Source organism: Momordica charantia, assembly GCF_013281855.1.
Source record: "Momordica charantia cultivar OHB3-1 chromosome 10 unlocalized genomic scaffold, Mcharantia_2.0 BLBB01000010.1, whole genome shotgun sequence".
In the NCBI taxonomy this organism is placed as follows: Eukaryota; Viridiplantae; Streptophyta; class Magnoliopsida; order Cucurbitales; family Cucurbitaceae; genus Momordica; species Momordica charantia.
Genome location: NW_028275158.1, coordinates 7,413,314 through 7,426,476, shown reverse-complemented (window position 1 = coordinate 7,426,476; position 13,163 = coordinate 7,413,314). Strand labels below are relative to the sequence as shown.

General features: G+C 36.8%; 1 protein-coding gene across 6 annotated transcripts in view; it reads right to left on the bottom strand.

The window, feature by feature from the left end:
* Positions 1-3,427: 3,427 nt before the first annotated feature.
* The window catches only part of LOC111012830 (anaphase-promoting complex subunit), a 29,237-nt gene continuing 19,501 nt past the window's right edge, over positions 3,428-13,163 (bottom strand). For 4 of the 6 annotated variants that reach the window (XM_022287101.2, XM_088119206.1, XM_088119209.1 and 1 more), the window contains 4 exons: positions 7,263-7,361; positions 6,613-6,877; positions 4,564-4,631; positions 3,733-4,020 (listed from right to left, as the gene is read on the bottom strand). In XM_022287101.2, the coding sequence (XP_022142793.1) occupies positions 3,859-4,020; positions 4,564-4,631; positions 6,613-6,877; positions 7,263-7,361 (594 nt within the window). In that variant the 3' untranslated portion in view covers positions 3,733-3,858. Of the gene's footprint in view, positions 3,704-3,732; positions 4,021-4,563; positions 4,632-6,612; positions 6,878-7,262; positions 7,362-13,163 lie in introns of those variants that run through there. The other 2 variants (XM_088119207.1, XM_088119208.1) reach the window with 2 other exon arrangements.

Below are 13,163 nucleotides of genomic sequence, written 5' to 3'. Positions count from 1 at the left end.
GTAAAAATTGGTACTCATAGATAAAAGTTATCAATTTTATTATTTAAATATCGACTCGACATACTAATTAGACTAACAAATAACGACCACAAGACATGACACAATCTAAAAAAAATACCAACAAAATAAACCACACAAGAAATCTTCTACATTTTTCACGTGTTCGTCATCAACCGCCACAGCCACCGCCGCAACCGCCGCCACAACCACCGCCGCAGCCGCCACAGCCACCACCATCACCGCCATCTCCTCCACCGTCATCTCCACCACCGCCATCTCCTCCTCCACTGCTTAAACTAGTGACGACAGCCGCAGTGGCTAAACCAGCACCAACTCCAGCCAAGATGGCCATCCCACCATCTTTGGTTTCGCTTCTTCCAATTTCTACGTCACGATACGCCTTTGGGGGCTGTGGCCTTGTTGAAACCTCCTTCTTTTTGCGGCCCCCAAATCTACAAACGCAACACAAAATCAAAACAATGCCCAATACAGAACCGCAAGCTATGAGAACAATGGCGTAAGTTTTCATTCTTCTAAATGTTGGGTTTTTTTTTTTTTTTGCAAATTTTAATTTTAGTGGGCAAAAAAATCTTCAAGTTTCGCAGCTTTATATAATATAATGAATGGCCAAGTTGATGTTAAAAAAATTTCAAGGGAAATATATGATTCAATTATGAGGAAGTTTCATTACAATAATTGTTGGAAGAAATTAAAGAGAATAGTTTGATTTTGTTAAATTTGACTTTTGGTATTGAAATGAACCTGCCCCTTTAAGTTTCTTTGTAGGGGAGAAGGGAGGAATTGTTCAACCATTGGTTGTATATGAAGTATAATGTATATAGTTTAGTCTTAAAGTTTACGTCATTTTTAATTTAATTAAAATATAAAATCGAATAAGATGGGATAGACATTTAGTATTTACCGATATTTAATACTCCCGAGTAAATAATTAGATATGTCACTGAATATTTTTCAATTTGTTTCTTTGGTAGTACAACAAGTGAGGGGATTTTAACTTATGACTTGATATGTGTCAATTATTATTAAACTAAATTCATGGTTGGCTGAAAAGTACGAAAATATTCGTATTGGTCATCTTTTTCTCGAGATTTACGATATTTTCCAATATTTTAAAATATTCTTACAAGGTTTTAAGTGTTATAGAAGTATGAAACTACAATTGCTATGAAATTATTTGAATTTAGTTTGAGATTGTTTTAGGTTCTTAAATAATTGTTGTCCTTTAAAATAATTAACTTAATTTTGTTTGATAAATTTTAGGGCAAAATATATTTTTTGTACGGTAAGTGTCTATTTTGATTCCTAAAATTTGAAAATATACACTTTTGATCCTTAAAGTTTAAGAAACAGTTTTAAATGGTCTCTATAGTTAATTTAGTTAGCAAAACGAGCCGAAAGATGACATAGTCATTGTTTAATGATTTGACATAAAATATATCAAATTTTTTGCACTAAAGTTTAAGTTGATAGGTTGGATAAATTTATGGAGATTCAACACAAATCTTGCCATCCTGAAGTCGCCACCACCGTTCGCACCGTCACCCTCGTCATCCTCATCGTGAAACCAAACATCATCATACAACATCATCTCATGCAATTTTTCTTTTTTTCGAAAAAACAGAGACTAGATATGTGATGTTTCCAAAAAGTAAATACGCTTTCCATATAATCATCATCTTATGCATAAATCAAAAGAAAGATTAAACAGTTAAATATGATGAAAATTTGCTGTGTTGTATCACATTTACTATTCTTAAGACCTCAAACTAAAATCGGATCCAAATATAAAATCCAATTGATCCTATAGAATTAAAAAAAAAATTGATATCGGAATTTTTTAATCCAAAAGTATAAGATAGATATTTAATATTTAAAAGATGTCAGCTCGTAGAAAATAATATTTTAAATATCACAGTTCTCTGAGTCTAGTTCTTATGGAGGAATAACTAACGACCCTAAAAATATTATACTTTTGTCAATATATTTTTAAATATTTTGTCTATACTTCTATTGCGTTACAAAAATACTGATCTGCTTCTTGGAATTCATACTAATCATTTGATTATAGAAATCTCAATATAAATATTTATATCTTGCTCTATAAAACATAAACAAAAAAGTCTATGATCATTTCGTGTAGTGTGACAAGTCTTGGTCGTTAATTTTATTTAGTGAGTTTGTCGTATGAAAGGAATTTCATCCTAAGCTTGAAAATGATGCCTTACAAAGTATGTAAGTAAATAATTGCTTAATAATTTATGAATTAAATACTATGTCAAACTAATTTTTAAGCAACAATCATTTAATGTAAAATATTATTAAATTTTATCGTTCTAATAGCTTAATGATAATTGACACATCTTTCTTAGATCGTGAGTTTGAATCTCCCTACCCCTTCTTACGTTGAGTGACAGCATCAAGATCTGAACTATGGCAAACTTGTTTCATAACTTTCACTTACGTTGAGTCACACATCAAGGTCAGAACTATTGCAAACTTGTTTTGTAGCTTTCAATTGAGCGTCAAATCCGACGCGACTGACAGATAAGCCGATATCAATAATAGGTCTAATTCCACAATAAAAAGACTCTCTTTCCATACAAATTTGTCCATCAATAATATGGATCACATTGGTAGATACATCTCACTTGTGTTTGTTGTGTCGATTGTACAAGTTCGTGAGGAGGGCTGGACGAGTGGAACGAGGGAAAGCGGCTCGATCGACAAAAAAGAAGAGGGGAACCCCTAGAACCTGGCAAAGTTACTATCAATGAATTCCCGAGCAATTCTTAACCAACATATGCGATTCATTCCCGTAAAGATTCTAACACACAGAGGAGATTCCTTACCTTAGGAACGGGATAAGTGATACATCCCGGCAAGCGCCGGTGATGAACGCAAGCAAAGCAGGTATCAATAAATTTTTAAAAATAAAATTTACTATTATTAAATAAATAATATATATATATATTATTTATTTAATAATAGTAAATTTTATTTTTAAAAATTTATTGATATTAACTAATAATAACAAAGTAAAATTAAAATAATTAAAAATAAATTTATGATATTTTATAATAAAATCACATCCAGTAGTAAAAATTGTATAATTTCCTATTAGAAAAAAATATTGGTAATATAAATAGATAAAAAAAAATAATAATATAAAACAATTAATTAAAATGTTATGGTCTCATTATAGATGAGAGAAAAAAAAGGTAAGTTTTGTAAGGTAATTATTAAAAAGTGTGGATAGATAATAAAATTTTACTATTTTAGGAAGAGTGAAAATCTTAATTCTCCTCCATTGATTCTCACTTACCTAAACAGTCAAAACATTATTTTAAAATCAATCTTCAATTGAAAAGACCAAAATGACCCAAATAAAATTAATTTTGAAGCCTACTAAAAATATTGCAATTTATAAAAAGCATTGGTCGTGTATACCATTACATATTTCTATTTCAAAAATTAAGTTTGTTGATTAACAATTACATCTGATCGTCTCTATGATCAAAATAATTCTAAAACTGAAAGTAGGTCAATTTGATTGCATTTCTGTATTTTGTTTCTCGTTTCTCATTTTCTATTTCCAATTATTTTTACCGCCTCGGCTGCTTCCTTTGCCAGCCACCTCCACAACCACTCCCGACCTCGCGCACACAGCCTCGACCTGCTTTATCTATAATAATGAACACATAAATACGAATCTTAGAATCAAATATGATGCTACAAGATTAGATAAAGGAGCAGTAGTTTCATCAAAGTGGTTCATTTTTCTTGGCATTTTGGAAATTACATCTCAGTAATTAAGGCATTAAGGCATGGTATTTGTTGTCATAATATATTAGGCAGAGAACTTTGTCCTTCCTCAGGATTCTCCAGAGCCATAATATGTTTCTTGAAAGAAGCTGCAGCTTCTTCCCTTTCCTCAAGCCTTCCCAATTTGTCAAATACCATTGCCATTAAATAGAAAGCTTCAGCTGCCATTTCATGATACTGAGAGGGAGAGAATCATGTGATCAATAACAGATATTAAAAAAATATGCAAAACAGAAGTATCTCAGATTCCATTCACTATATTAAAAGAGAGTCATCTGGTCAATAACACAATTATTTTGTCAAAAAAGATGCAAAACAGAAGCATCTCAGCTACTAAATCATAATACTGAGGACATAGAATGAGAGAGAGAGAATCACTGATCAATAACAATGATGTAAAATAAATGCAAAACAGAAGCATATGGATGTTTTCTGATGAGAAATGTGAAAATCAAACCCAAATATTCCGTCGTGTTTACTAATGAAATAATTGTTTGCCCTCGGTCCCAGTTACAATGAATCCATGATACCGATTACCGATACATCACCAGGTTACTTGGTCAAAATATTAGTATTTTCACACATGACATGACAAAAGGATTTATTTTTGCACGGCGGGCAACAAATGACAAATTCGATCAAGAAATTTGCAAAAGGTCAAGCTGTTCTTTCATCTTCCTAATTGAAATTCAAGAGCATTAGTTGTATCTAGTAACATACCTCCAACAGTTGAAGCTCTTCAGAAGCTTGCTTGAGAGGATCCAACACAACCTCCGGATCTTCAGAAACTGGTAAAGATGGAAATTCAACAAAAAGTTCATCTTTTCTAATATTCAACATTTACCATACTTCCAATTTCAAGTTTCCTAAATGTTTAAAAGATCTAACGTCCACAGATTAAAAATCTTGAATATTTAATCAATATGAAAATTCTTTTTAAAGAAACCAAACTTTTCCAATGAAGAATGGAAGTACACTAGTACCGCTTACAGACTAAACAAAAAACAAAAGCCCCAGATAAAAAGGGAGCCCATAACAACGAAACAAGAGTTACGAGAAGAAAAAATAAAGGATAATCGCAAAAGAGCTTGGACGTGGAGACCCCAAGGGACACATTGAAATGAGTCAACTACCACATGTTCTACCAGGACTCATTTACATTTGCTGGGCCAAACGTTCCAAAAATTAGCAAAAATAAAAAACACTTGACAAAAAGCCTTCCTTTGTCCCAAAAAGGAGGGAAAGAGCACCTCTTCCATCGCCAGAGTGTTAGTTCCTACTCCGGGCCAACCTCACACCAAAAGTGTCTAAGAATCCGATCCAAATAATCATAGTAAACTAACACAATTATTGTAGACCTCATATGTATGTCTACAGAAAAGTACACCATCGGTGTTAATCTATAAAACACGAACACGGCAAAAAAGGAGTGTCTGTGTCGGACACGTGTCGGACACGGATACGTCCGGACACGCTCCGGACACGTGTCCGACACGCAATTTAAAGTGTTCGAATATTGAATTTTTTATTTTAATTTCAGACACGTGGGGACACGCCAGATAAAAAAATATTGTTTCCTTAGCCCAATTTTGGAAGTCCAAGAAGTTTGGCTGAAATCTCAAAAACTTAAACTACAAAAAAAAACCCTAAAACGCTACCTAGTGACCCACCCTTCTGTTTGTGTGAGTTAAATTAAATAAGCTCTATTCTTACTTCCTTTTTTCCCTAATTTCATATGAATTAAACTAGAGTAGAATATGTTTTACAAAATTAGGATGACAACTTCGACCCAATAATCAAATTCAAATCCTTCTCTAGGATTTTTTTAGTGGATTACATTCACTATTTTTATGCTTTTTAGTGGGTACATCTTCAACCCAATAAATTTACTTGACATTTATGTTTTTTAGCGAAGTATATTTAGCATTTTTATGTTAAATTTACCTATATCCTAAAAAAAATAATAAATAAATAACGTATCCCCAGCGTGTCCGTGTCCTAGTTTTTTAGAAATTGACGTATCGCCGTGTCCTGTCGTGTCCGTGTCCGTGTCCGTGCTTCTTAGGTGTTAATCCTCCCATAAGCAACCAACCATGCAAAAAGTTTGATCTTTTCCAAAGTGTGGAACAAGAAGAAAGGGACGGTCAAACGAGAGGGAATAAAACTACAAGGGAACACTCCCGATACGTGAGAATCCAAACAATCCTTGTACCTTGTGCAAAGAGGACATCTTGAGAGTTTCCATATTAGACAAGGGACTTCTACGAAAGTTATAGGAATTGATGGGAATCGTTGCCTATTACTATAGAGAATGGAAAAATAAAGGTTCATAGCCTAGAAAGGAAGCTATTATCTCTTGCCTGCAATCTAATACCGAAATCTCCCTACCTCCAAAATCTCCCAACTCTCTATATTTGACATTCCAACTCACTCCTAAGTCCTAACAAACTTATCTAAGAAACTAACCTATACAGTTAACCTAAAAATCTAATAGAAGAAGGCTACCTACTTTTACCCTCTATTGAGCATTATCCAGTAAGAGATTTACCAATAAAATATCGTCGTTATGATTAATAAAAATGGATATTTGAAATATATTCCGTCCCACTGTCTTTAAGTGATCCATACCGAACTACTATTCTCCTTTGTAGCACTACTTTCATAAAAATTATATTTCCTTCAATTTAGAAACAGACTGGTTTTATAAGCAGAAAATAGATATTGCAGGTAAGAACTTCATAAGAATGATTACACCCATGTTTGTAATACCTGAAAATCTTGGACTACAGAGGTAGCATTTAGCTTCTGCTATAAAGGCACGAGCTCGGAGCTCCAAACCTCCATGACCAAGAATCATTGGAAATGCTCCATGTAAAAGATTCAAAGCCCTTTTTGAATGGCTAGGTCCAAGTGAGAGCCATAACTCAGCAATTGTCAGAGTGGCTGATGCTTTTAGAAGATCAAGGTTAAATGATTGGCAAAAGGAAAGGCTTGCCAAAGCATAAGGAAGACCTAAAACAGCATTGCCTGATTTCTGGGGGGAGGGGAAGCAATAAGGACTTTAGTACCTCGAGGCTTATGGAAAGAAAATAGATGCACATCAAACATAAAATAGCATAATATATTTTCTTAGCCAAAAAAAGTAATTAACCAGCAAATTTGAAGATGTATTAGAAATAATATATCTTTTTATCAATGAACTTAGCGAACTACCAAGGATCCTTTCCTATCTTTTTTCCTTTTTTTTTCTTTTTTTCCTTCACTCCTTTTCCTTTTTTATGATAGGAGACAAACAAATCAAAAACTTGGGGAATACAGCCCAGAAGCGCAGAGGGAAGAGTGGCTCATCTAAAAAACACATAAGCATTAACCAACATATGCGTTGGTTCCCCTTCCCTACATTACATCTTCAAGTTTACCTTGTGTATTTCAGCCAGCAAAAGAAGAACAGAAGCATTCTGGACCTGTAGATTATATTTGTAACACATACAGAAAAGGGAGTGTGCTACATGTGCTGCCTGAAAAAATAATAACAATAATAGTAACTTGTACGATAATATAGGGAGAAATATATCAAGAATTTGAGAGATATATTATTAAATAAATTGTGCTACTGCATTTTCAAACAATTGAATAATATTTTCAATATTAGCTTTTTAGGGAAACATCACAACTATAGAATTTCCATGAGCAGCCAAAAATAAAAGATGATAAAAAGACAACTAAAATGCAAATGAGCATGTCTTATTCACTCTGATCCAAGGCTTCGCTTGAATGTAAACCTCTTAGAGTGTTTCTCACCCATTTGTAAGGGTTGGCCCATGTTCCAGCATGTATATTATCGCCTATAACTGTAAATACCTTAGTTACAGTGCTCAGTTATTTGTTCTTTATTGTAATTGTACATTACATTAGCTTAGGGCCCATGTGTGTGTGTATATTGAATTTAATAAATGTAATATATTGAATGTTCTCTCTCAAAGCTTCCTCACTTACTAATTAGATTACACCCAAAAAAAGTCCACGAAGAATTTTATGAAGGGCCTAATAAGATAGCCTCAGGGAGTGCCATCGGGCTTGGTTTTAAGGATTAGATTGTGATCTCTCCTATCACTTGAAACTTTTAAAAGAATTGGCTACATCTATGATTAGTTGGTAATAGAGTTGAAGGTTATCTAAGTTCTCCATGAAGCACCCTAGAGCGAATTTTTCCAAGAAGAAACAATTGGATCTATTAAGAGCTTTTCCTCCTAGGCACATGGGATTTCCAAAAAGTAAAATCTCCACGACCTGGAGCATGTGCCCTGTGCTTGGTGTAGGCAAGTTTGAGAGAAAACGAGGATTGTATTCAAGTGTAGGAAAAGTTACAAATGACCAGCTATTTATAGGAAATATCCTAGGGATATGGGAAGAACTAACAACTTAACTAACTAACTCAAAGTTAACTAAAGTAGTTACTCACAGTTACATCAATTTTCCCTCCCTCTAAAAAAAAACTCGACCTCGAGTTAAGAAGCCAATGTAAAAGAATCTGGTGCTGCGTATGGATATATGTCTGCCACATTGAAGATTGGGCTAATATTGAAGTCTGGAGGTAGCTGGATTTTGTAAGCATTTGGGCCGTACTTTTGTAATACCTCAAAAGGTCCCCATTTTTTCTTCTGTAACTTGTGTGTTGTACCAGAAGGCAGCCTTCCTTTAGTTAAGTGTATCATGACCAAATCTCCTTCTTTGAACTCTTGGTTGTGCCTTTTTTTATCTGCCCGTTGCTTGTACTTTGCATTCGTTGTTTCAATATGTTGGCGCACTTCTTCATGTAACTGTTGAATCCTTTCGGCCATTTGTTCGGCTTCTAAACTGAAATCAACAGAAAGAGGAATATTAGCGAGGTCGACTGTTAGTTTTGGGAGACTAGTATAAACTACTTCAAAGGGGGACTTCCCTGTGGTCCTGTTTTGCATGTGGTTGAAAGCAAATTCTGCTTGCGCTAGGGCCAGATCCCACTGCTTTGGTCTATCACTACAAATACAGCGGATGAGATTGCCGAGAGTCCTGTTTGTTACCTCCGTTTGACCATCCGTTTGTGGATGGTTTGTTGTGCTGTATTTTAGTGAAGTATCAAATTTGCGCCGAAGTGCCTTCCAAAAGTGACTAAGGAACTTGACGTCCCTATCCGAAACTATGGTCTTTGGTATGCCATGTAGGCGGACGATTTCCCTAAAGAATAAATTTGCCACATATATGGCATCTGATGTTTTCTTACAAGCCAAAAAATGGGCCATTTTGCTGAATCGGTCCACAACCACTAACACGGAATCATAACCTCGTTGTGTGCGGGGTAAGCCAAGGACAAAGTCCATAGAGAGATCTTCCCAAATATTTTTTGGTGTAGGTAACGGTATGTAAAGGCCAGTGTTCTGTTTTGTCCCCTTATTAGTTTGACAAATAAAACACTTGGAGACATAGATATAAACGTCTTTTCGAATTTGAGGCCAAAAGAAGCGTACTCCCACAAGGGTTAGTGTCTTATCGCGGCCAAAGTGACCGGCCAAACCTCCCGCATGTAGGTCTTTAATCAGAGCTTCTCGTAGGGACGTATGAGGGATACAAAGTTGATCCCCCTTAAAGAGATACCCATCTAGGATATGAAATTCTCCTGTATGGTTGTGTTGTTGACATTCAGTCCATATTTTTTCGAAATCCGGATCAGTTTGGTAAGTTGTAGGTAAGGCCGAGAAAGCAGTAACTTCACTTTGAAAAGTCGTGAGAAGAGAATGTTTCCTACTAAGAGCATCAGCTGCCTTATTAAGGGTACCATCCTTGTGTTTGATAACAAAATCAAACCGCTGCAAAAAGGACAGCCATCTAGCGTGCATACAGCTGATAGATTTCTGCGTGTGAAGGAACTTTAAAGAGAAATGGTCAGTAAATAAGATAAATTCGTGGCTGAGCAAGTAGTGCTCCCATTGTTTAAGGGCTCGCACAAGAGCATATAGTTCTTGCTCGTATGTACTCCAATTTTGGCGAGAGGGGCTTAATTTCTCACTAAAGTACTCAAGCGGATGTTGATTTTGGGATAAAACAGCTCAAATACCAACCCCAGAAGCGTCTACGGCTACCTCAAAGGGTTGGGTGAAGTCGGGCAGTTTCAAAACGGGGCTGTTTGTTAATTTCTGTTTCAGATGTAGGAAACTCTGCTTTTGAGCTTGATACCACTGGAAGTTGCCCTTTTTTAGGCAATCAGTGAGGGGGCCCGCAATAGTGCTGAAGTTCTTAATAAATTTTCTGTAAAAAGAAGCTAAGCCGAGGAAGCATTGGATGCCTTTTATGGAATTGGGTTCAGGCCAATCAGAAATAGCCTTAATTTTATCTGGATCCATTTGTAACCCCTGCTGACTTTTAATAAACCCTAGAAAAGAGATTTCTGAGACTAGAAAAAGGCATTTTTTGATATTTATGATCAGTTTATTTTGGTGTAGGGCTGAAAACAGAGTGTCCAAGTGTGTAATGTGGTCACTTCTTGTTTTACTATAGACTAAGATGTCATCAAAGTAGACAACTATAAATTTATGTAAAAAAGGAAGAAGTACCTGATGCATTAGGCGCATGAAAGTGCTTGGTGCGTTGGATAACCCGAATGGCATGACTAACCATTCGAAGAGCCCTTCGATTGTTTCGAAAGCGGTTTTCCATTCGTCTCCTGGACGAATTCTGATTTGGTGGTATCCACTGCGGAGATCGACTTTAGAAAAGAAGTTTGCACCTCCTAATTGATCAAGAAGATCATTGATGCGAGGGATAGGAAACCGATATTTGATAGTGATCTTGTTGATAGCCTGGCTATCCACACACATCCGCCACGATCCATCTTTTTTGGGCGCAAGGAGTGCTGGTACAGCACAAGGGCTTAAACTAGGTTTAATATGGCCTTTGGCTAACAATTCTGCCACTTGATCATGCAAAATTTTGTATTCATTTGGACTCATGCGATAATGTGGTAAATTGGGTAATGTGGCACCGGGAATGAGATCAATGTGATGTTGAATGTCCCTCAATGGAGGTAAGGACTCTGGTGGAGTAAGGAGGTCAGGAAAGGTGGATAAGAGTTGGTCAACCTCCGGTGGTATGGTAGAGTAATAATAGTATCGGAACTATCAAAGCTTTTTATTATGAAACTCAAAATAGGAGCAGATTGTTGAAACAGAAGTTGTTTTGCATTGCAAACGTGGAAAAGATTGCCTTTGTCCACATTTTTTGAATTTGTAGGGCTGGTTAGAGGGAGTAGAACCACTGTTTTGTCCATCCATGTAAATTCATATGTGTTTTCACGACCCCTATGGATGGCCTGAGTATCAAATTGCCAAGGACGTCCCAGAAGGATGTGACAAAAATCCATATCAAGGACGTCACATGTAATTTGATCCTTGTAGTTGGTCCCAATAGATAATGGGATAGTACACAGGGTATTAACAAGGGCCTCACCACCCTTCGGATCCAACTGATCTTGTATGGCGTGGGGTGGGGGGAAACTTTAAGGTTTAAGCTTGAAACCAGCTTACTAAAAACGACATTTTCAGTACTGCCACTATCAATGATAATAGTACAAGCCTTACCATTGACAGTACATCGGGTGCGGAATAATGAGTGGCGTTGTGGAGTAGGTTGTATCTTAGGGGTAAGTAAAATTCTTTCCAACACACAAGAAATTTGATCTCCTTCATCGGGTTCCAAATAGGTAATATCTTCGTCGGAGTCATGGCCACAAGATTCACCCAAGTCTTGGTCATCTTCCACAAAGTTAACCATTTTACGCTGTGGACATTCATTGGATAAATGGCCCACTTGTCCACAGCGAAAACATTTTCCCAATGTAGGTCTATTGTAAACATTGGATGTCTTCTTAATAGGTTGGTCAGTAAGTTTGGTATCCTCAGATCCTTTACCCTTGGAAGTGGAGGCAGAATCAGGGGTGGTTTTATCAAGGGGAAATGTACCTTTTTTAGAAGAACCAATTGGAACGTCTCCCAGAGTCCTCCGTTGATATTGTACTCTAAACCGATTAGCTTGTTGTTCCTCCACAGTTATGGCAGTGGCAATGGCTTCATCAAGATATCCAATTGGTTGGAGCTGAAGCTTTTCTTTGATGTCCGCCCGAAGACCACTAATAAAACGAGCTACTAGGTATTGATCGGGCTCTCCAAGATTGGTTCTTGCCCCCAACCTATGGAACTCCTCGGTGTAGTCTGCTATCGATCGTGTGCCCTGTTTACAATTTTGGTATTGATTATATAAGATTTGTTCAAAATTGATGGGTACAAACCTGGCACGCATAAGTTTCTTCATCTTCTCCCAAGCGCGGATAGGCGCCTTCCCAAAACGCCGCCGGTTGGTGTCCAATTGTTCCCACCAAGCGGAAGCCCCTCCTTTCAATTTTAGCGCCACCAACTTTACCTTCTTGTGATCCGGAGTCGACATGTATTCAAAAAAGCTTTCTACATTCTTGATCCATTCAAGAAAGCCTTCGATATCTAGCCTGCCATCAAACGGAGGAAGATCGACTTTCATCTTATAGTCACTAGGTTCGTGGGGTTGATAAGGGTTGTACTGCTGTTGCCGATCATCCCACAATGGCATATCCTCCTCATCACTAGATGAATCATCAGGGAATTGTCGTCGGCGAGGATGTTGAACAAACCGACGACGCGCACGCTGTTCTTGCTGTCTTTCTTGGTATGGTGGAAGGGCATAGTATAGTTCTTGACCAAATTGATGGTTAGAAAGGGTTCTGGGGTAGGGTTCTTGCTTCGGATTTTGGGCTAATTCCGAACGTTGACGAATAACAGGTTGGGGTTCTTTAAAAGGAATAGGACCTTTCATCAGTCTTGGCACTTGGTGTTGTGTCTCGCAGTCCACAGCACCTCCTGTTCTTGAACCTCCTTGCCATTCTTTTTTCTTGGTTGTTCTTGTTGTATCTGCAAGCCATCAATCTTGTCTACCAAAACATTCAAGATTTGCTTAATCTCAACCACATTCCGCTGTAAATTTTCAACGGCTCCTTCAACCATCAGCAAGCGAATGGTTGATGACCGTGGCGAGAGAACGGTGGTTGGTTCCGCTTCTTTGTCACCAAGTGAAGAATCTCCGCTTACCGGAGCATTCTTTCTTCCCGCCATGGACAATTACCCAAGGACGTTGGTTGCTCTGATACCAAATTGGTGTAGGCAAGTTTGAGAGAAAACGAGGATTGTATTCAAGTGTAGGAAAAGTTACAAATGACCAGCTATTTATAGGAAATATCCTAGGGATATGGGAAGAACTAA